General features: G+C 38.5%; 1 protein-coding gene across 1 annotated transcript in view; it reads right to left on the bottom strand.

Moving 5' to 3' along the window:
* Nucleotides 1-25,162, bottom strand: part of UPF2 (UPF2 regulator of nonsense mediated mRNA decay) — a 63,521-nt gene that overhangs the window by 20,869 nt on the left and 17,490 nt on the right. The window contains exons 7-15 of the mRNA XM_010163904.2: nt 24,640-24,725; nt 17,851-17,959; nt 16,449-16,562; nt 15,150-15,266; nt 8,056-8,241; nt 7,304-7,507; nt 6,401-6,676; nt 3,947-4,130; nt 530-669 (exon numbers count right to left, since the gene is read on the bottom strand). Coding sequence (XP_010162206.1) covers nt 530-669; nt 3,947-4,130; nt 6,401-6,676; nt 7,304-7,507; nt 8,056-8,241; nt 15,150-15,266; nt 16,449-16,562; nt 17,851-17,959; nt 24,640-24,725 — 1,416 coding nt within the window. The remainder of the gene's footprint in view (nt 1-529; nt 670-3,946; nt 4,131-6,400; nt 6,677-7,303; nt 7,508-8,055; nt 8,242-15,149; nt 15,267-16,448; nt 16,563-17,850; nt 17,960-24,639; nt 24,726-25,162) is intronic.

The following is a 25,162-nucleotide window of genomic DNA, read 5'->3' as shown; positions in this document are numbered from 1 at the left end:
ACAAGTTAGAATTTCCATGTACACGTCTGTTTTTTTTATTGGCTCCACCGTTTTTGATTCAAAAGATTACTGGCACAGTAAACAAGGAAGGCTGTTATGCTCTATAAATCTTTTATTTATTCATATTATACAGGCATACTCTGAACGCCTGTTATTTTTCCTACATGACTGCTTTGACATCTAGTCAATACATTTGCTTGTACAACAGAAAGAAAATTATCTGAAAGTGTTTTCATGCCAAAAAAACTGAAGGCATCTTTTTGTTGAGAAGCAGCACGTACCCTGAACAAAGTTGTCAGGTTCAAGTTTCTGTGATAATTTCTCTGGAATAAGCCTCAGACACTCTGTATTCAGTTTTCCAGATACACAAAGCTGGGATGGAAATAGCCTTAGACTACTGACTGGGTCGTGCACACTCCCATTTCACCTGCTAACTCTGTGACACAGAAGGACTTAAGAAAGTAATGAGTAATCAATATTTTGATCGCTCATTCTTTTTATGCGAGGCAAGGTAAATTATTAAGCTCACCTCTTCTTCTGGCTCATTTACTTCACTTTCATTTCCAGATTGTTCCTCTGTCTCTGCTCCTCCTTCCTCTTCCTCTTCATCCTCTTCCAGGTTCTCTCCTTCTGTAATGGAATCTTTGGAATCTTTGTCATTCACAATTCCTGAAATTTGGAAAAAGAGGAAGAATTAGAACGAGGAACTAGAACAGAATTAGAACATTACATCACATATAACCCCTCAAGTTTTATGTGGAAGATCACTTCAAAAGTCCATTGCTACTGAACACTAAAACTTCCAATGGGTCATAACATTTGATTTCTGAATGAAACTTGTCTATATATCGTTACCTTACTTATAAAGGGTAACAATGTCCCTGCCAGGAAAGGAGGAAAACATTACAGAGAATGTTTAAAATCTAACAAACAGCAATCAAGAAGCTACTGTGTGGTAGTTACTGAGGATTTCAGTTCTGTGTGAACACATGCACACACTTCCTCCTTCATATTCCAGAGCTTTTAAAGCATTCTTTTCCTCCCCTACTTATAAACATTATGCTCTTCCAAATCTGTGCTGCTCCATAATTACGCAGGAGTTTCTTTTGAACCACTCAGTATATTCTCAATGGTACAAAATCACCAGAGTGGCACAGGTACCAACAGCAAGTCCCGAGCTCAAGGTCTGCAGGGAACAAGCCACCCCACTGTTCTGCCTAGCATTACACTTCAGACTGATAAAGAGCAAAGCACCTCATGGTCTTCAGCCCAAAGCCTTCTCAGTGGTACTGCCCATGGGCCAAGGAACCAGGAGGACAAATTGATCAAGAACTGCAATTTTACTAGAGATTTTGCTAAACTCATTTCCTTCAGAGATGCTTGTACCCACCATCATCAAAGATCAGAAAGGCAGATGACAACCTTCTCTTCAAAGGGTCCTAATAGGAGGAATAGGAACTATCCCACCCTACTACACTGATGGTTAATAGCAAGCAAGCAATACTGATATCAAGAAAAGCAACACACTTGGGGGGGACACAAAACACAACCCCCTCTTCAAAGGCTATATTGTTGACAGGCTTTGCTTGTGCCAAAACAAACACAGTAAAATGTTCTCCAACGCTTGTTCACATTTGGCCATAACAACGCCCAGCAGCGCTACAGGCTTGGGGAGGAGTGGCTGGAGAGTAGAGAGGGACCTGGGGGTGTTGACTGACAGCCAGATGAACATGAGTCAGCAATGTGCTCAGGTGGCCAAGAAGGCCAACAGCATCCTGGCCTGTGTCAGGGACAGTGTGGCCAGCAGGACCAGTGAAGTGATCATCATCATGTACTGGGCACTTGTGAGGCCGCAGCTCGAGTGCTGGGTTCAGTGTTGGGCCCCTCACTCCAAGAAGGACATGGAGGTGCTGGAGCATGACCAGAGAAGGGCAACGGAGCTGGGGAAGGGGCTGGAGCACAAGTGTGATGAGTTCATGGCTGAGGGAACTGGGGTTGTTTAGCCTGGAGAAAAAGAGGCTGAGAGGAGACCTAATTGCTGTCTACAACTGAAAGGAGGGTGGAGAGAGGTGGGGGTTGGTCTGTTCAACGAAGTAACAAGTGACAGGACAAGAGGAAATGGCCTCAAGTTGCACCAAGGGCAGTTGAGATGGGATGTGAGGAAGAATTTCTTTGCTGAAAGGGTTCTCAGGCATTGGAAGGGGTTGCCCAGGGCAGTGGTGGAGTCCCCATCCCTAGAGGGATTGAAGAGTTGTGTAGACACAGTGCTGAGGGACATGGGTTAGTTGGGGACTTGTCAGTGTTGGGTTAATGATTGGACTCAATGATCTTAAAGGTCTTTTCCAATCAAGGCAATTCTGTGATTCAGTGACCACACATCTCCCCCTTAACTACACCAAATTCAACTGCTATAGTGGTGGTCACTCAGGGAACAGAAGTTCTTATGAGGAAAGAAGTGCTGAGTATCTTTCAAAAGAATATTACAGCTTATGTAACTAGTCATAAATTACTTCTTGGTAATCATTTTGAGAGCATAAAAGTCAGTAATTTAGATCATATCACAAGGAAATTTTTATCTGCATCCCAGATACTACGTAGGTAATTTTAAGGCATGCCAATTAAATGAACAGCATATTAAAAATATAAAATCCTCCTAAAACAGAAGTTGCAATGTTTTACCTGGCTATTACACATACTCATCCCACTGGATTAAAGGATTATTCTTAAAAAATGACTTGTCTAACTAGATGAAGTGCTATGAAGGCTATAATTAACACCTAGAAAGTGTTAAATTTACATATAAAAGCTTTTCATGAACAAGCTTGTCTTCAAATAAAAATGGAAGATTAGAAAACAACTCAATTTAATGAGAAATGAGCATAGTAATATCCAATAATTAGTAAGAACTGATATGCACAAAAGATTTTAAGGTTAATATGACAATAGTAGTTTTAGACACATACTAACCAGTATTTAGTCAACTGAGCTGTGCTGCAAGCTCAACTTCTTTTCTACTGAAATTAACTGATTTTTAACACAGAAAGATTTATCAATATCCAATACTGTAGTCTTAGCAGGAACTACAAAAGCTAGCACGCAACCCAGCCAACAGACATTTTAAGAAGAAAAAAAACCTTTAATAATCCAACCAAAGCTCTAATTCATGAAAAGGAAATAATCCTCTGTCCTTTACTGAAATGCAAAGCCCATTTAAAATTATTCCAAAAGAAGTGGAAGGCTCAACGTACGTGACTCTTTCAAAAGCAAAACGTGTTCTCTCTTTTGTTGTAGTCTTACACTAACGCTTACTGTGACACAGCAGCTCTAGTCAGATCCAGAACTGGGTAAGGAACACAGAGTTGCAACCAACCAACCCACCACAGTGGCCAGGCTGGTTTCCATCAGTGCTCACCAACCAACAGCCTGAAGCACTTGAGTGCACAGATACTCCTTGCTTTTTGTGGTACAGTGTACTACTTGAATTTTTCCAATGAAATTCATAGTTTTCCTCATCATTTGCAGCATACGACAACATACACTTAAATTACATATATATATATACACACATACACACACACACACACTCTCCCTCTCCACTTTTTACAATATTATCACAGATTGGTTTGAGTTGGAAGGGACCTTACAGATCATCCAGTTCCAACCCCCCTGCCATGAGCAGGGACACCTTCCACTAGACCAGTATTCATATTGACTTCTTTTTTTTTAAAAAAACCCCCACATTATCACTTTAGAGTTATGGCAATTCTGTACAATCTATGGTGATCAGGAAAATGCAAAGGAATTACAAAAATATTTCCATCATGAGAATAAAAAGATCGTATCATGAGAATAACAATAGTTAAATATCATCATCATCATACAAAAGAATTTTAAGAAATACAGGAATTGTCAAAGAAGACCTCATTTCCCCTACACATTTTCTTACCTAATTTTATTAAGAATTCTCGTTCCAAGTCTTGCACCTGTCTGATAGCTTCTTCCAGAGAATTGCAGAGCTTTATCTTTGGTCTCAGCAGTTCCAGTGTATCACTGATCATATAGTCTATGTCTATAGGAAAGGGGTGGTCTTTTGTCCAAACATCCAGACTTTTTTTCCACCAAACATACCGCTAGAATACAAAACAGTCAAATAAATTATATGCACACTGGCATTTATAAACTATTTGACTTATGAAGTTTGTAATGCCTAGTCATGTTTGTGAAGTAGAAAATGCAAAAGATTTCACATCACTACAATCTTATTTCATAAAGCTATTAGACATTTTGATATCACTAAACATTGTTTGATAACACTGGATATCACAAACATCAAGAATATGCTCCTTTTATCATAATGACTGTTAGAATTATGAAGACTGAACAAAAGAGCACTGAAAGGGAAGTGCCTTCTAAGGGCAGATTCTTCTGAGAGAAGAGTGTTTAATCAGCCAGATTTCAATTCCTTCCTCCACATATTTTCAAGAAAATTAATTCCCCAAAAGGCCTATTATGGGGAGAAGGGGGGAAACATCATAAAAAGTTTATAAGACTGTAGCAAACATGAAATGACTTATCCAGTTCGCTTTATAACAAATTAGAGCATACCCCTTACAAGAAAACTGTGAAAAATAAAAAATACTGATCTTAAGTGAACCTAACAGTAGAATTTGAGAACAAAGGGGTTGCAAAAATTGCATCTGAAAATGAAGTATGAGTAATAGAATGTTTAAATAAAGTGCAACATGGTCAAAAGGACCATTTGTTGAAATTGTAAGGTGTAACAAAAACACAATGACTTCTTCAATGACAGGTTTATTTTGGGTTTAAAAATAGGACCATGCTGTACTTCAAAAAAAATCATTTTCCATCTCAGATGCAGATGAAGGATATGCATTCTGAAGGTCTCAAATAAGTTATCACCTTCATTTTTAATAACTTTGTTTTAGTATAATTTAAAGAGAGAGGAAGAAATTAAGTCTAAAGAGTTTAAGCATGAATTCCATAGGAATTCCCCATTTGCCCAGAGGAACCCACGCCACTGTATAAACACTCCCGTTATGAAATCTTTCCCCCTCCCCCTTACATCTATTGAGTCAGAACTTTCTTTGGTGCAGCGTGTGACTATTACTCCTCATCCTTTCACCCCGAATGCCTGAGAAGTATCTGACTCCTCCCTCTCTACAAACACTATTAGCTGAGGACAGCAACCTAATTTGCATTCTCTTCTCCAAGCTCAGCAAATGTGAGAACTGAGAGCCTCCTGATCATTTTGGTGACCCTCCACTGAACGCAACTCAGTTTGCTGATGTCTCTGCTCTCATCTACCAGGGAGCCCTGAACTGGAAACTGTTCCAGGTGAGGCCCCACGCTCTCGTAAGGCCCCACACCTGGAGTACTGCATCCACTTCTGGAGGCTCCAACACAATGGACCTGTTAGAATGAGTCCAGAGGAGGCCACGAGGATGATCCGAGGGCTGGAGCACCTCTCCTATGAGAACAGGCTGAGAGAGTTGGTGCTGTTCAGCCTGGAGAAGAGAAGGCTCCGGGGAGATCTTATAGCGGCCTCCCAGTACCTGAAGGGGCTCCAGGAAGGCTGGGGAGGGACTTTTGACAAGGGCAGGGAGTGATAGAACAAGGGGAGATTTAGATGAGATATGAGGAAGAAATTCCTTGCTGGGAGGGGGGTCAGACACTGGAACAGGTTGCCCAGAGAAGCTGTGGCTGCTCCTCCCTGGAGGTGTTCAAGGCCAGGTTGGATGAGGCTTTCAGCAACCTGGTCTAGTGGAAGGTGTCCCTGCTGATGGCAGGGGGGTTGGAACTGGACGATTTTTAAGGTCCCTTCCAAACCAAACCATTCTATGATTCTGTGTGGCCTCAACAAGTGCCAAGCAGAAAGGAAGAGGTGAGGGGAGGAACCCACTGGCTACATCCTGGCCAATGTAACACAGTATGCTGTTGGCCTTCATCACCCTAATGGTGCAGAACCTGATGTCATTTTCATACAGTCCAGGAGACCCAGCTCTATTCCTGCCATGCTGTTTTCCAGGTAGTCAAAGCCAGGCGGCATTGTTGCCCAGAGCTATTCCATCCCAACTGGGGGACTTGACACTTACCTTTGCCAGAATTCACAAAGCCCATTTTTCCCACTTGCTGAGACTCCCTGGAAGGAGGGAACCTAAACCCTTCAGTGAATTAACTGCTACCCCAGTGTTCTGCAAGTTTGTTGGAACAGTAGCATGTACATAACTGAACATATACATTATTTTAAAATAAAATTGCTACTAGACAGGATTCTAAAAATTATAGTGATAGAGAACAACGAGAGAAATCTGTAACAGACTGACCCACATTAGCTTGTTAAAGAAATCTACAGAACTATATAAAATTTAGTTAAGAATACCTGAAAATATACAAGGAAGCAATCAAGTTTTCGTTTGCTCGATCCTCTGTCAAAATACTGCCCACAGGTATCGAGGATTGTACAGACTAGTCTGATTCTGAAAAGATGCTCTGGAGGATCCAATGGACTGGGACTACCATCAGGATTCACACCAAATGATGTGAAAGAATACAGAGTTCGAAATATTACAGCTGATTCCACCATTCGATAATTGTAAAGCTCCCCCAAAAACTTGGCACTGCTGATCCGGCGCTGGTTAAACTTTGGTTGGTTAACCTTTAACAACAACAACAAAAATCACTTCATCGTGCAGATACAACAGAATCTTTGTAAAAGTTTGTGGGTTTTCATTGGGGTTTTTTTTGTTTTATTTTAAATTGATCAATTTCATTGCAATAAAAATTATTATTTACTGTTATGCACGTTACACATAATTGAACATTAAAAAATAATGAAGGTATTTCTGAAAGCTGTTCAACTAGGAGTTATTATAAAGTTCAAATACAATTAACGTACCCCATCTTCAATCTATGATGATTTTTCATTGCCCAGAGAACTCTTGTAACTATAGCCCGTATCAAAATATGGACTAGTCTCCAAAGTCCCTTGAAGTTGCATGAATCCCACTACACCGTGTAAGAATACATTATATCCACTAACTATAAGGGAAGCAAAATAACTGCCCTAGTAATCTCTGCAATTGCTTGATTTTTGGGAGGGTAGTTGTTGGTTTGTTTTTTTAATCTAAATAAACCTACATAAAACAAGTAACTGAGACAGGTAGAAAATTCATCAGACAAAAATCCAGAATCCAAGGATTCTTTTCTTTAAGGATTATTATTTTATTGTTTTCCTTTCTACATAAGTAGATGAGTATGGCTTAATAAAAACGCCGTTGTTTACCTCCATTCCTAGTCGAATATCCTCTAGGACTCCATCCACAACATGGATTCCAACATCTTCCTGGTAAAGGACCAACCCTGCTAAGAGGTTGGCTACACAGTGAATACTATTATATTTCACATTCCAGATGTTGATCATACAGCATATAACATAATCTTTTACTTCTGCATCCTGCCAAGGCAGCTTGCGCATCTGTCTCAGGACCTAAACCAAGTTTTAAGACAAGCTTAACATTTTAGCAGACAAAATATCAAGATATTCACTGTCATCCCCTCTCTCTCCCTCATGGCTGGGATGAAACCCCTGAAAGCATCAGCAAGCAATCTCATTCTCTTTTTCAAGTGTCTTCCAGATTTGCAGTAGCTATAGAAAACTTCATAGATATAACCCAAATGCCATCCTCTAACTGCTTATCAAGCTGTCCAAATAAGTTCTGTAATTTCTTTGCTCCTACAGTCTGTATTTAACTGTAGTCTTTCACTCTGAATGCAAGATATTTAGTACAAACATTCTTACTTCATTCCCTATTTGTTCCACACTTAATGACTGTGGAGAATGCAGGTCCATGAGTGGAGCTTCCATGCATTACAATAAAAGAAATGAAACTACCTTAACAATCAGGGATACAAAAACAATCCCTCTTCCTCACAATTAAAAAAATTATAACCCCACCCCACACCCCCAAGCCCTTTGGAAGTTAATATGACATTACTTCCAGCAAAACCTGTATCAAAAATTTCAAATGTATTTACCTTCTCTGTGGTGACCTTGGAGAGATCCTTGTAAAGAAGCTTACGAATGTATTCCTGCAGTGGAGGACGTTTTTTCTTCACAGTTTTTTCAGCTGGAGGAGGATTACAGTAGTAATAGGCATTTTCTACCATTGTAACATAGCGTGCATCTAAATGCATTGCTTGTTTTTTTCTCATCATTTGTTCCTGGAAATAAATGCAAATAATCAGTTAAAGATGTTGACATACTACATTCTCAAGCCAAAAGCTTTTACAGTTAAGTCTGGGATAGAGGAAACATGAAAGGCTGCAGAAAAGGAAGTTAAAAGCTTAGGTAGAGACAAGAAAGGACAAAGCATATGCATGGTTCTGTGTTCCTATTTCCAAGGTAATTACAGTCTGTATAACAGTGGTGAAAAAAGTTTCAGAAACGTATTTAAAGTTTAACTTGAAATCTAAATGTTACTGTTCAGATAAACGGTTAGCAAGATTCTTAGCAGCTCTATTCAAAACATGATTTGATTTAACTAAAGTAGCTGAAATACTGATTTCTTGACACAAGCACAGTGAATCATCGCAAGAGTGGCAATCTACTTTTCACATCAATATGCAATTCCAGAAAGTTTATATTGATGGATTCACATGAACTTTCAATGGTTTAGGCAATGGCATTTTTCTTATTACATCCCCCATTATTGCTGTTTAACCAAGCAGAACAGTACCTGCCATAAAGTAGCATTTCAGGGAAAATATCAGACAAGCTAAAGGTTACTACATCAACACTAATTACTGTGCTTAAATTTAAGGATTGTCCCAGTTCTCCTTGCTGAATACAATCTTTTCTCCATATTTCATTCTGGGTATGTACTTTAAGTTTTATTTTCTGGGTTTTAAAAATTTCTTGGCTCTAAAAGTTCTGTGGACGGTATTCATTTTAATCTCTGTTAAAAGTCATCACCATTTTAATCAACTGTGTGTGTTTCAATCCTTTTTCATTTAAGGCATGAAGTCAGAAAGAGAAACTATAACAACACACTGCCTACACTAACAAAAACCTTGACACATTTTGGAAGAAAAAAGCAAAATTTGCAGTATAAAGTGTTTTAAGGTAGTAAACTACTTTGAGTCTCCATTTTACTAGGCTAAAATGAAAAACTACAAAGGTAAAGCATTACATTTGAAGATTAGGTTTCTGTTTTTCCTTTGATAAAAAGAGACAGATCGCAAATAACATTAAAACATCCAAGTTAAAACAGTAAAAGGGCTTTTTTTTTCCTTTAGTGAGTAACGAAACTTCTCTGCATATAGTGCATATTGCAAACCCATTTCAAAAGAAAATCTGGTGAGAACTAGGAGGTGCTTATCTGGTTAACAACCTCGCTCATTCTTCCTCCAATTAAAAAAAAAACTAGTAATACTAATTTGCATTAAGAGAAATACAATTAATTTTTGCAAAGCAGCACAAAAATGAGGGTATAGTCGCCATGCAAAGCTTAACAGACAGAAAAGTCCAACTCAGGAAAGTATTTCAGCACGACTGACAAATTACCAGATTGTAGTAAGATACTGAAACTGTTCAGCTCCTCCTTCCCCTTACTACCCGCACTGCTATGCCCTGCTACCTCTTACAACAGTTTGAGGCCAAAATCTTAAATTTCTTAGAAGCACACTATTGTCACAGGGAATAAACACAGTCTCCTTCTCGCTACAAGTAATTCCTTTGACTGTACAATGTCCTCCCACAGTTTCAACTCTGTCTATAAAAGGTGTCATCCTGAGAAGTGAGCCACCCTGTAGCTCAAGTTCTGTGTATGCATAAATACAAGTGATCTTACCCTAAAGCTTAAGACAATTTGACAAAATTGTCTAAATTAAAGGATTAAAAATGCATCCAAAAGCTTTTAATAAAAACTTCAAATATTCTTTTAACAAGACCACAACAGCATAGCATGAGAATTTGACATTTTAACATGATTATGTTACAGAAAAACAGAGCAAGATGATGCTGATCTTCCTTCGAAGGCATCAACTCAAATAATCCATTTATCAGACCAATGCCAAAGCCAAGTTAGTTCTACATGAGTATTTTAAAGTACATAAAGGACATTGTATTTGAAAGACTTGCCAAGAAGAATGATTAACATGAATAAACATTGTCCCGATAAAAGAAGAATCTTTAAATGCTTTGTAGAACATGACAGTAGTTCCACAAAACCAGAATGTAATCATTAAAAGTTTCTACAGAATGATTCAAATAGTGTTGGTAAGGTTGGCATCTTATTACATAACATATCGTCATCAGTAAAGAGTCAGACCAATAATTACTTGGAAGATCAACAGGCCTTAATTCTGCCCAGAGTCGTTGGAAAGATCAGCTTTACATTTACTTAGATTTTTACCATCATTTTAGAATCACAGACTGGTTGGGGTTGGAAGGGACATTAAAGTTCATCCAGTTCCAATCCCCCTGCCATCAGCAGGGACACCTTCCACTAGACCAGGTTGCTCAAAGCCTCATCCAGCCTGGCCTTGAACACTTCCAGGGAGGAGCATCCACAGCTTCTCTGGGCAACCTGTTCCAGTGTCTCACCACCCTCACAGCAAGGAATTTCTTCCTCATATCTCATCTCAATCTCCCCTCTTCCAGTTTCAAGCTATTACCCCTTGTTCTGCCACTACCTGCCCTTGTCAGAAGTCCCTCCCCAGCCTTCCTGTAGCCCCTTCAGGTACTGGAAGGCCTGAAGATCTCCCCAGAGATCTCCTATATAAGATACTATAAGATCTCCCCGGAGCCCTCTCTTCTCCAGGCTGAACAGCCCCAACTCTCTCAGTCTGTCCTCATAGGAGAGGTGCTTCGGTCCTCACATCATCCTCGTGGCCTCCTCTAGACTTGCTCCAGTAGGTCCATGTCCTTCTCATGTTGGTGGCCCCAGAACTGGAGACAGTATTCCAGGTGGGGTCTCATGAGAACAGAGTAGAGGGAGAGAATCACCTCCCTCAACCTGCCGGCCACACTTCTCTTGATGCAGCCCAGGATACAGTTGACCTTCTGGGCTGCGAGCGCACATTGCCAGCTCCTGTTGAGCTTCTTGTCCACCAGCACCCCCAAGTCCTTCTCCTCAGAGCTGCTCTCAATCCATTCTGTGATTCTCCACCCAGCCTATTTTTGTACTTGGGTTTGCCCTGACCCAGGTGCAGGACCTTGCATTTGGCCTCGTTGAACTTTGTGAGGTTTGCACGGGCCCACCTCTCAAGCCTGTCAAGGTCCCTCTGGATGGCCTGTCCAGCTGCTCTTCTCTTATCCACCAATGCTGTAACTCCATCATAGAAAGCCACCAAATTGGTCAGGTATGATTTGCCCTCGATGAAGCCATGCTGGCTCTCACCAATCACCTCCTCACTTCCCATGTGCTTTAGCATAGTTTCCACGAGGATCTGCTCCACGATCTTTCCAGGCACAGAGGTGAGACTGACCAGGTTGTACTTCCCTGCATCTTCCTTGTTACTCTTATAATTGGGGTTATGTTACCCCTTTTCCAGTCTGTGTAAACTTCACCAGACTGCCAGAGCTTCTCAAATACGATGGACACGGGTTTGGCAATTTCATTCGTTAGTTCTCTCAGGACTCAGGGATGCACCTCATCACGTCCCATGGACTTCTGCACCTTCAGGTTCCTCAGATGATCTCAAACCTGATCTTTTCCTACAGTGGGCTGTAGGGTTTGCTTGCTTTGGGAGCAGTCTTTTCTACAGTTCACACTAACTGGTACCCTAAGAGTATGACCCAATTTGCATAATACTATTTCAGTCAAAATTAATCACAGAATGTTAAGGATTGGAAGGGACCTCAAAAGATCAAATATCTCTATATTTTCTACAGGGTAACATTAGAAGACGCAGCTATGAAGATGGTTGTAGAATATAAATCTATTTAGCCTATTTTCCATCTTAATTCATAGATATTCCAAACCTATTTGCCATCTTTATCTTCTCCTGGTTCCTCAACACCCAAGAAAAGACTACGTATCCAAAACCTTGCAAGGTTTTAAAGCTCAGTTATTGAAACAGTGTTTGTGGTTTGTCTTGGACTTCACAGTTAAGTCATGCTCAGCATTCACCCAGCAGATCTCAGCAATACAGCTAACAATCAGTGTTTCTGTAGTGCATAAGACTGAAAGTAGTCAGGAAAAGCAGCTCTGGGAAAGGTACTATGGTTATTAACTATGAAAAAATGGCAGCAAAGAGTAAAGAATCTTTTAAAGATAATGGAACAGCATTTTCAGGGGAAAAAAAACAAAACCAAACTTGATTATGAAAAGGAATGAATTTAACAACAAAACACATCACCTGGCAAATCTTTTTAAAATTGAGAGATTCAAAATCTTTCAAGATACAAAGCACTCTGCAGCAAATAGCATGAGCCAAAAGCTTGCAGTTTATTTGTCCATCTTGTGACTACACCACCACCACAAATGCTATGACACTCAAAGAGTTTCATAAAGAAACAGCATTTTGTGGAAAAGAAGTTGTACAACAATATAAGTATGTAAGAACTGCTCCTCCATTAACTCTACAGAATGAGATAGGAAGCTGTGGATTCAAGAGAAAGAGGTGTCAAGCATAAGCCCGTGCTTCTATAAGAAAGGAGATAAATACAGAAGAGACAGTGATACTTCACAGCTTAAGAGCTGTGTCTCCAGAAAGAGGTTCCAAACACTTAAATTGCTTCCTTCCAGAAGGGCAAATAACATCCACTTTCTCCTCCAAATGCAGAGGCTACTTTCTTTACTGCAGACACGCATGTCTATATTCTTCCTGCAGTGCACAGATTTGAAGGGAACATTGAGTGGCTGGAGAGCTGGAGAGCAGAGAAGGACCTAGGGGAGTTGACTGACAGCCAGATGAACATTAGCCAGCAGTGTGCCCAGGTGGCCAAGAAGGCCAATGGCATCCTGGCCTGTGTCAGGGACAGTGTGGCCAGCAGGACCAGTGAAGTGATCATCATCATGTACTGGGCACTTGTGAGGCCGCAGCTCGAGTGCTGGGTTCAGTGTTGGGCCCCTCACTCCAGGAAGGACATGGAGGTGCTGGAGTGTGTCCAGAGAAGGGCAACGGAGCTGGGGAAGGGGCTGGAGCACAAGTGTGATGAGCAGCAACTGAGGGAGCTGGGGTTGTTTAGCCTGGAGAAAAGGAGGCTGAGGGGAGACCTTGTGGCTCTGTGCAAGTCCCTTGGAGGAGGGTGGAAAGAGGTGGGGGTGGGTCTGTTCAACCAAGGCCTAAGGGACAGGACAAGAGGAAATGGGCTCCAGTTGTGGCCAGGGCAGTTGAGATTGGATGTGAGGAAGAATTTCTTTGCTGAAAGGGTTCTCAGGCATTGGAAGGGGTTGCCCAGGGCAGTGGTGGAGTCCCCATCCCTGGAGGGATTGAAGAGTCGTGTAGACATAGTGCTGAGGGACATGGGTTAGTCGGGGACTTGTCAGTGTTGGGTTAATGATTGGACTCAATGATCTTAAAGGTCTTTTCCAATCAAGGCAATTCTGTGACTCTGCGATTAAAGCATCTAGTCGGACTTCTAGTACAACACCACAGTCTATTAATTGGTCTGTATCTGCTTAAGCTGTTTTTAATTTAATGCAATTTCCTATTGCTAGCATCTCTCTTGGAAGGACTTTTTCAGCCATGTTTGACTCAGTCTCTTGCCTTGAACACAGAGTTTTACGATTGTCTCTCAAGTCAGTAAATGGATTATTCAGGGCTCAAATTCATACACTAAGACAGACCCAAAGTTGAGCCTTGTTATTTTTAATTTTTTACCAGTACTTACCTAGACTTACAGATACCACTTCTACTCTTCCCTTGATTACCAACCCATTTTCAAAACCCCTTCCTCTAGGGTCTTCATAAGCTTTTTTTATTTTTCAAAACTTAGAACCCCAGATTGTTACATAGGGCACAGAAACCTCCTCTTTCACAACTGTCTTCACCTCCATTTGAAATATTTTATCATTTCTGGTTCCATTCACTACCATTTTTCCCCCTCAAATAGTATCTCAGACACATTCCAGTACAGCTACTATATTCTTTCAACCTCATCCTCTGTTTTTGCTCTCTCTCTCTGAAATATTTGTAGCTGAAAAGCAATAGCTTTTTGCTTCAGAAATTTAATTATTTATTTACATTTTCTTTTAAGTCACAAACACTTTTATAGGTCAACTGGAGTTCTCCAGAATGCTTTCAGAAAGCTATTCCCACAGCTGATGCAATCTCAGAGCTGAGACAATACTCGTCAGGCTATAAATAACAAGATGATTCAAGTCCATAGGACTACAGAGGCTGATACTGCCAAAGCAGTCTCGTATTTCCAACATATCATAGAATCATAGAATGGTTTGGATTGGAAGGGACCTTAAAGATCATCCAGCTCCAACCCCCCTGCCATCAGCAGGGACACCTTCCACTAGACCAGGTTGCTCGAAGCCTCATCCAACCTGGCCTTCAACACTTCCAGGGAGGAGCAACCACAGCTTCTCTGGGCAACCTGTTCCAGTGTCTGACCACCCTCACAGTGAAGAACTTCTTCCTAATATCTAATCTAAACCTCCCCTCTTCCAGCTTAAACCCATTTCCCCTTGTTTTGTCATTAACTGCCCTTATGAAAAGTCCCTCCCCAGCTTTCTTGTAGCCCCTTCAGGTACTGGAAGGTCGCTATAAAATCTCCCCGGAGCCTTCTCTTCTCCAGGCTGAACAGCCCCAACTCCTTCAGCCTGTCTTCCTTATCCACCGAGTGGTTCATCCATCAAACCCACATGTTTCCAATTTAGAGACAATATGTAACACCAGCCTATCTCTACCACGTTCCACAACAAGGAGGCAAGATTTCAGGAACACTGATTCATACTTGTTTCTGTTTTTATTAAAGAATTAAGAACTTTATGCTCCCGGAGTACTCAAAACTTAATGAAAGTTTTCACTTACTAGTGCTTGAACATTGCAACTGACAATTAAGATATCAGTCACAATCACAGATCACATCACAAAGGCAGAAAATACAAGAAGTAATTGGTTTAATTCAGTGCACGATACCCTCCCTCATAAGAAAACGAGTTTTTTCTTACCAAAAGAACACTGGTTCTTAAGTGAGATTCTGGTGATCTAAAGAGGAATCTTCCACAGGTTTCCAGCAGAGTACATGCCATTTCAATATGGTGATGAGAAAAGTCTGACAGAAGCATCTGGTATATATTTATATAAAAACACAGCATGTTAAACATCTTTTTCAACTGCAGAAAACAGTAAGTTATATCTACCAGATTTTACACTACTGTGGTGTTTCACATTCTTTAAGAAAAAAAAAAAAACAAAGTTTATTTAGCTGATCAGTTGTCAACAAAATTCAAAATATTAATCTCATTTAAAAAGTCTTATCAGAACAGTCTAAACCCCAAATTTAGGCTCCAGAAACCTGAAAAATGGGATGCTTCCTAAACCTAGCATAGAAACACTACAGTACTAAAACAAACACTATAAACTCTCCCATTTCCCTTCCAACGTGGTCATATCTGCTTTAAAATACCTCCTGCTGGACAGGAAAACCACAAAGTAACACTGCAGAAGACCCAGTAACCTCAAATTATATTGTTTAAGGTAAGCAATAACTAAAATTAATAGAGCTTTCCATTTCACAATACTTAATAGAAGAGTGAAGAAAAAGGATGCGTGAGTAATTTTTTAAGAATACAGCTTCAATACTAATGAGTCAATCAACAGAAACTATTCCTAGAGGAAGTGATCTTCACCTGTGTGAGTCTTCAACCACCTTTTAGAAAAGGCACTTTTATTTTTTAAAATGCATTTTTAATTTGTGACTTCACAAAGATAAGTTTGAATGACTATCAGCATGCAAATTGAGATGATACACCCAGAGATTAATGTTTTCCAAAGATTTATTTTGTTCTTCATCAAACAAAAGCCCCCACTAAGATGGCATACAAGCTTTTCCTTGCATCACTGAAAAACTTTCTGCCTCTAACCACTTCCCCTTACTATTATTTTCTCTGTAAAAACATTAATTGAAATCAGCATAATAGAAAGAAAAGCTCACTTCCAGTTTTGCAATACAGCAGATGAATAAGTAGCAACGTCCACCATCACTTTATAAAGAAAACTATTAGCAATTTGGTTATGTCCAAAGGTGGAAGTTTATTTTAATATATACCAACTATCACAGAATTAGAACATTCTACCTTCTAGAATAGCTATAAAAGCCTCCTCACACACAGCAGCAGCAGACACTGGGGTTCAAAATACCATATGCAATGAATTAATGGATCACATTAGCAATAGATATATGAAGGGGAACAGATGAGAATACATTATCAGCATAGAGAGTAGTACAGGACTACCAGAACACTAACCTTTAAACAGTGGAGAGTATCGTTTTTGGAGAACATCTTAAACTTGGTAAGCTCACCAATAAATCTCACAGTTTTATTCTTTGTTTCAATGTTGATCTGGTCCTTTTTTCTTACCTAAAAAAAAGTGCATTTTATTTTAGGCCCTCAAAAATACCAGTCTCTCATAAATTACTTTGAACTGAATGTGCTTAATAAGCTCAGGAATTCAGAAATGTTTTCTATTTGTTTGGTTCCTTATGCTCTACCTTCTCCTACCACAGAGTTTCCTAGAAGTCTCTCTACAATCTTATTTCTTCAGAAGCTTTTGAATTTCTTTCCCCACCTTCGTGCCCATCCCAAAAACCTACGTCCTCTAACATACCTACAGCTATAGACACACATCATCCTGGCCGCTCCCATTTTGCTCTTATGAAGTAGGGTTAAGAATTCTAGATTCTATATTTTTACAATCAATAAGTTGCCTCTATATGAACAGGATCACTAGTTTATTCCTTAAGGCAATAGTAAATATTGACAGCTTTTCCAAGTCAGGTTTAGTAAAATGCAGACTTTATTTTCTTTTAAAATCGCTGACAGCCAGCATAATTTTAATGACAAGGTACAAATTTATCTTTATTTCTCAACATTATCATGTTCAGCAAAATACAAAATTGTATTTCTCCACAACAGAAATAACTTTTTCTGACAATAGTTAACTTCAGATAGTTGACTTAATTAAGTCTGAGTAATTCATACACATTTTTATTATCAATATTAGAAAAAGAATTTTGAAACCTGTGCCATAATTTTGAGAAAACCGTGAAGGAGTCAATTCTATTACAAAACTTAGAAAGAAGTGAAAGAAACAACATTGAAAAAATTCATTTCTGAAGCACAGAAAATTTTGGTTGATGAAAATTGTAAAAAAACCCCAAACTTTTTAGCATTAAGCATTACATTACAATAGCAGCTACTATACTACAGCAGCAACCTTGTAGTAGGCATCTGTTGTTAAAATAGGTCAGTTCTCATTTTAAATCTAAGTTATTAATTAATGAAAAACTCTTTAACACACAGTTGGAGCACAGTTTCTAATTTTTGCAACTTTTGCAAGTGTTATAGAGTTCATTTTAATCCTGTTTAACACTGGAAATCAATGACGACACTACAAACAATACAACTTACTATAAATGTCTGCATATATATATATACATATATATATATATATGCCAACAAAGTTTTTAAACATACAAATCTAGTATTCTAGAACAAATCTGCTCAGATGACAGAAAAATATTCTAAACTGAGTCACTCAATTTCAGAATTAAGTATTTACATAATATCAAATGTTATTTTTTCCCCCAAAGACAATTATCAGATTGGTTAACTAGAATGCAAAAAAAATTAAATGAACAAAACCTACATGAAATCTGAAATCCCCTTTCAGCATGGAACAAAGATCCTCTGCTACATCAGACATACAGGGATGCAACGTGGCAACCAGTCTTGCATAAAACGGCAGCAAATCCAACCTGCAAACACAGGAGAAGATAAAATAGACAATTAATTTATGCTATAGACAAAAATGTATTTGTGTCTATGAGTACAGTTACCATTTTGTTTGTGAAAAGAATGAATGTGCATATCATGACAGAACTATGTGTAACTAATTTTACAGGCTCACATTGCAGATTGCAAAATCACTTAAAAATAAGAATACAAGAAGGTATACTACCACATCCCATTAGAATCCTTCACAGTTACTTTCCTTTTAAAACTACTGCCTCAGGTGAAATGCCAAACACCATCTTAACTTAACCTTTAAGAAATTACCAGATACAAACAAAATTCAGATCCCTCTCAATGTGCAAAATGAAAAATTCTTACAGACAACTGCATTTGTTACTCCATTTATATTTTTTTGGAGTAGCAGCAGTCGTAACCAGGAAGGTGAGAACATTTTTATTTTTAAGGCACTGAACTTTTAAATGAATGCAGTACTGTTATTACATAAAACAAAGCCCAGCAGACATGATGTGGCAACCCATTTCCTCAAAACTCAGCTAGCACTCCCACAAATAGTCATATTTCAAATTTTTCTATAGAATTACCCTTATTTTCTTTTCTCTTTCCTTAATTACATGCTTTCATACCCATTTCATAGTACTGGGTATTTCCCTTAGGGAATTCTGAAGGGCAATTTCTCTTTTCCTTAGTTTATACTTTGTTTCTTTCCATCAAAGACTATCTGGTTGTAAAAAGGGGATAAATGCCTTTAAACCTGGTTTGTGGCATCATGTAACAGGACACAGAATATAACACAGCTGCTTTGCATAAATGTGCATGTATCACTTTTAAATGCAAAGAAGCCAACTGCACTCTGAGGCTTCGTACTATCTTTTCACAAGTTGAAGAAAGTATTTTCATTTTCTCTTCAGAACATAAGTTAATGCTGTAAACAGATGAACTGTAGAACAAGCCTATTGTTTTAAATGGAGGGAAGCATCTTAAATTTGCATTCTTCAAGTGAGAAATTGCCTGTAAGGGAAAAATGGATCTTGAGTTTGCACTTCATGAAGAATTAAGGTTTTCCCTACTGCTAGGGAAAAGAAAAAAAGATTATGCAAAAAAAAATTAAATAAATTCTAAAAGCAGGGTTGATAAATAGAGCTTGCCCTGGCACAGAGTATAACAGGAAGAGCAACAAGATAAAACCCTCAAAACAAAGCATACACAGCTGCCTCCCCTCTCCTTCTCCTGCTATGTTACTGACGTACATTTCCAAGATCATTAATATCCACTGAAAGAAAAAGAGAAATAATTATGTATTTAAATTGTGGACTAGAAGCATCAGAATATACCGCTTGAAAGAGGTAGCCTCTGATAATACATAAAACTCCTGGTGAAACATTGCAGGTACCCTGGTTAGCTATTTAACAGTTTTTATTCTCTCTTGTTAATCAATAACTGAAGCAGTATTTACATTTTTCAAGCTTGTTGGAACACACAGTCAAGGATGACCAGCCACAGCAAATTACTACGATGTTATTTACCATTTAGCCATTAACTCTCAGAGAAGTGAAAGTCTCATTACTTCACACATGTATAAAAAAGCTAAACTAACACAGGACTTGGGCTGCATTGAGGGGGTGTATTTTAAATGAGGAGATTTCTGTATGGAATCTCTTTTAATGCAAATAGCAGAAAGTTTTATCCTGGTCTGAACAGAGAATCTACCTGCTGAGAGCTAATAATTTCATCTCTGTAAACCGAACATACCTTGGGGAAAATCAAAGTCTTAGAGCACATTGTTGTTATCCCCTCAAAGAACACAAAAGGTTTCTTCATGGGGAAGAATACCAAGACTGGCCATTTCTAAATAGGTGAAACATAGTAAGCAAAAGCCTTGGGTAAATTATCGTGAAATTGGCAATCAGAATGAATCTGTTCCCTCTCTGACAGGGGAGACAAAAATTAGTGCTCAGAAGCAGAGGGACTGCAGTATCAGTGGCACCATCTGCTGGTACCTGCATTAAGGCTAATTAGGTTTTCTGTTTTCTCCAAAATATTTTTCTTTTTTTTTAGAAAAGGGGTAGATATTAACTAAAAAACCCCCCAAAACCCACAGCATTGCTTTCTCTTCCTGCTCTTCTACATTCTAAAGCAAGACCTAGCATCAGAGATGAGTCAATGACTTTCTGAAACCTATGTTAAGCACCCTGAATATAAACTACCATAGGAAAAAAACCACTACTTCTCACCATTGTCATTTTGACCACATACCTTGGATTGAAATCTAGTCAGCTCTGTCAGGATCACATGGACTGCACTTCAGTGAAATATCTAAGAGTACATCTTTTTTTTTTTTTTTTCCTTTTTTTTTGGTAGAATTTCAAATTTTAGTTTATTAAAAAAGAGACTGCGTTCAATTAAACTCCTACCTGCAATTTCTCTAGAACAGGTACATCCAAAATTTTAAACCCAGAAAGAGAGAAGGGGACATTTTGTACATTTATTAACTAGGATTCTACCAGAAAGACAGCTTAAATAATTAAAGAATGAAGCAGCAGAGTAAGAACTCCTGCCTCACAAGTATAATCATAACCTAGATAAGTGCAGTGTATTCCCAGGGCCTGAGCAGGTACAAACTGCCAACCACACTGCTCAGTGGGAAGAGAAGGATGCTGTGGAATCTGCATGCTATCAGATAAGCACTTTTTGCTTTTGTTTCTCAGCCATGGCATTAAACTCCTTATCTCAAGCATATCCCTCAATTTTAACCTCAAATGAGAGAGGCCACTGAAACACTGGTAAGTTCAATGGAACAAGAACAACCTTGCTACTTGGGAATCACAGCCTAAGAAGCTGAAAGAACGCAGATATACAGGAGGTTTACATATGCGAGTTAAAATGCTTGGAACCATTTAACACCCAAGCAGCAGCTACCTTTCCAATTAAAAATAGCCAACAATAATGTTAACAATTTCCTGAAGATGAACAACAGATCTCTTGCTCAGTAAACTTGCAACTTCATAGGTCACCATAAAGGGGAATGGCAAAACCAAAAATTCAGAGGCCACAGCAGCTACTATTTACTGTTCGGCTTTTGCCTAGAACTGTTTAGAATTTAAAGCTAACAAAGGGTTTTCAAACTTCTCACACTGAAGTAGAACAAAACTCAACAAAACTGCAGCATGCAATTAAGTGTAAGAAATTCTATGTATCTGTCCAGAAAATAATTCAGTTAGATAGCAAAGAACTACACATAAATGCCCCAAAACAGCAAGCAGTATGGATTAAACTACTGCGTTGTCACTTCAGTACAAACCATAGAGTCCTGAATTAAAAGGCTAATGTTTAGTTTTAAATCAACCCTCCAATGCAAATCTGAAAGCCATGTGTATATGAGCATTGAAAAATCTTTTTAAAGGGCTTTCTGTTCTGTTGGGTTGGAGGTTCAAATCACAGCTGTCAATGTAAATGTGATCCATTCATAAGTATTCAACAGAGCAGTGCAATGTTGTATTCTAACACTGATCTACAGTTAGCTCGGGAAAAACTCTCCTTTTCTGTCAAATTGAGCTTTCTATCTTGAAGAATCCTGTATTTGTCCCAATCTATCCAACCCTAGTGGGAGCAAGAAAGCTTCCTGGCAACACTGCATGATGACAGTGGCTGCATTACTCCCCAAACATGAAATCAGTTTTTTATTTTCTTGGTTAAAATTGTAATTCCTGCACATTTCCTAAAACTGATCTCTCAAGAGAAGAAACAGAACTTACTCTGTAATTGAAATATCTTAATATGGCTGCCAACATAATAACTAAATTTAAGACAATATTATCTGATATACTTAGAGACCAAATGCTTTTGGAAAATATACTGCTTTATCTGCATCCTAATAGGACACTGTTCTCTGAACCTTCCAAGAAAAGACAAAAAACCCAACAAAACAAAACAAACCCAAACACACACACAAAAAAAAATCCTCCTCAAGAACATAACCAGAACAAACTTTCTTCTCCCATGGTATCCTAGAGGGATATTGCAGAAACTCCTAGAATAAGCAAAAACTAGCATGCAACACCCATAGTGGAAGGTAAAGATGTATCATTATAGCTCAGTGGAGAGACGTATGAAGCAAAAACACTGTTAACACACAGTATACCAAACTTCAAAGCAGTGTTTTGTAGAATTTTCTAAATGAATCTGTAGCATTTTATAGCAACCATTAGTGCTGTGTGCCATATACACACCTGGAGTTTTTCCACCAGGACTGTAAGTGTTGATTTCAAGAGAGAAAGCAGAACTGCTCCTTTATCAACTGCAGTAATAAAGCTAACAAACATTAGGACTGATTGCCCTTTAAAAATCATCTGCATCTCTGGGCAATTCAGCTGGTATTTTCATTGCAGCTGTTTGTGGTTCAGAACAAGAGGCCCAGTTAACACCCTATTTCTCCTGCTGAGGAGCCCAGAAACAGGCATCACTAATGCAGGCAGAAGAGCAGGCAGATATCTACAACTGAACTTAAGATCTTACAATTGGAAGCTGGAGTATCCATTAGCCCAGTAGGTCTCAGAGCAGACAGTAGAAAAAGGTATTAAAAAAAATATTGTACATGGAATATTAATATTAAGAATAATTTATATTTATAATTAAAGAAAACCAGTGATCAGCTGAACCATTCACTTCATTATTAGTTCCAACTATTAGAAAACAGAACTGTCACGAAGACAGCAGCTCCTTGAGCCAACCACACCATCTATACTGGTCTACTGAATTCCTACACAAAAATCAATCTTTTAAAAATTATTATTTTTAAAAAAAAAAGATTGTGAGATAATGGAACTACAATTGAAAAGACAATGAATCCGACTACATACATTTCTAGCAACTTACCATCTTCCTAGTGCAGCCTGATCAAAAACACATCTTTATTTTTAATGTCACAATGCATTAGGAATTTAACTTTTGCTTTCATGGTATCTATGAAACCACACTACTGAATTTACAAGCCATCATGTTGTTCTTATCTGAAACTACCTCTTTTGCTTTGCATAATGTCAACAAGTTCCTTCAGGTCATTATAACTGAGCAAACTTTAGTGGATTATGCAAAGAAAACCATGCATCTTCAAAGAGGTTCCGAGAGCTAATGATCAATTTGAGTAACGTGGAACCTACAGCACCAGGGAAAAACACAGGGCAGCAATACAAATACTACTGTATGTTCACAGAGCAGCCAACAAGCCACTTCTATTTTGCAAACAAACATGGAAAATTCTCTATCATGGTAGAGCTGAAGACAAAAGTCTAAGTCATCCCACTGATTTACGCTGCTGTACATGTTCTAGGTCATGCAAAAAAGTTCTTCTCAAATTGTGTTTTGATGCATTTCATGATTACCAGCAGGCTGATAAATAGAACTGTTCTTTCCTCTACACCATAAATGTGGGTTCAAGAGTGCCTGGTTACAACTAACACAGGAGATATTAAAGCGTCTGCACCTGAAACAGGAAATACCAACAGAGGCAGCAAGCAAAGTCTCCAAAGACTGAGGTGCCAAAATAATAATTTATAGAGAAAAGAATACATAAGAGAATGAAAGATTATGTGCACTTCTAATTGCAAAACTAACTTCAAGGCAGAGGCAGGTTAATTCACACAGTCAACAAACAGATGCTTATTACAGATAGGATGTAGAAACAGCCTACAATTAAGGTTGAAAACACAATGCAAAAACTAAGTGATTAAAAGTAAGGAAAACAAAACACCAAAGTGTTTATTCAAAGCAGCAGTCTACACAAGTCTTGAGACAAAATGGACACTCAACCAACCACGTTTTTTCCCCTGGTGTTAAAAGGGAATGGAATCAAAGTGGTGTGAACTCTAATAGGAAATCCAAGATGATGATGAAACATTTGAAACTAAAAGCAGCATCAAAACAAACTCGCAGGAGAAATAGGGCAAGGTGGAGCAAGAAAAGTGACTCCTTCATAATTTCACCTATTTAAGGTGCAAGTTTACCAGAGAGCAGAGAAATATATTGTTCTTCTAATGAATTTAACAATTTTATCTCAACATCTGCAATCATTTCTGTAAGCAGAGCTCTTTCCATAAGTGTAGAGTCTTCTCTTACACAAATAGAGACAAGGAGGAAGAGCAAAATTCTACATGGCCAGACCTACACAGACAGAACCAGGCACAGTGCAACTTGCACACCCGCTTTCTGTAAGCCAGCCAGCTGAGAACCAGCTCTGCTCCAGAAGATAAAAGGCTACAATGGCCATGTACTACACCATAACTAACATATCACAAGAAATCCTCTTTCTTAAACTACACTGTGCTCTAACTATTCACAGGTTCTTACACTAAAAAGTGCAAGAATGAAATATATCCTCCTTTTCTGACAGAGATTAGGTTTTGCTGTTGTTTTCTGTATACACAAGTACCAGAAAAGAGAAACTCATCATTTTTAAAAGTTACATTGCTATGACAAAATACTGTGGTGAATTGTTTGATCATTAATCCTAAATATTTCTTTGGTGCTCTAGCATGAATCACTCCAGAAATGTATATCAGGAATAAACAAATGCAACTTGGAATAGGCAATGGTCTTCAAGTAATTTACACAGTTTAAAAAAAATAATAAAATCTATATAGTTAAATAAGCAAAGAGTGGATCCAGCTTGTTCCCATTCAGTTCTTACCTTTGTCTAGGAACTATGAAAAGTGCTCGTACTAGTTTTCTTCTGTTGGCTTTTGTATTCATATTCATGCAAAAATCCATTGCTGCCTGTAGAAAGAAAAGTCCATATAATACTTCATGTTAATGCAGTGGTTTTTTATTTAAAGCAACATAGCATGCTTTTAAAAAGCATCTTTTACAGAGGTATGCTTGTTGTTACATGCAGCTGCTTTAAAAACAATCATTAAAAAAAAAATCAATCTTCTTTTTTTGTCTAGAACTGACATAGCTAGAAAACACGTCCAGTTACAGGAATACAGACTGGTCCTTTGGATCAGCAGAATGAAGAAACAGCTTTAGGTAGACATGGAATAATTTGTCAGGGAGTAGTGGGAGGTAAAAAAAAAAGAAAGAAAGAAAGAAAAAGTTAAGTCTGTTTCTAAAACAATCTAATATACAGGAGATCAGGTAGATGAAACCAATATCACATGCTACATGGGCAATGGCTGACTAAGTGAGGAAAAGAAAATATTTCCTCCAGGTTG

Source organism: Antrostomus carolinensis, unplaced genomic scaffold (assembly GCF_000700745.2).
Source record: "Antrostomus carolinensis isolate BGI_N321 unplaced genomic scaffold, ASM70074v2 scaffold4450, whole genome shotgun sequence".
Lineage (NCBI taxonomy): Eukaryota > Metazoa > Chordata > Aves > Caprimulgiformes > Caprimulgidae > Antrostomus > Antrostomus carolinensis.
This window is presented reverse-complemented; position numbering and strand designations above follow the sequence as displayed.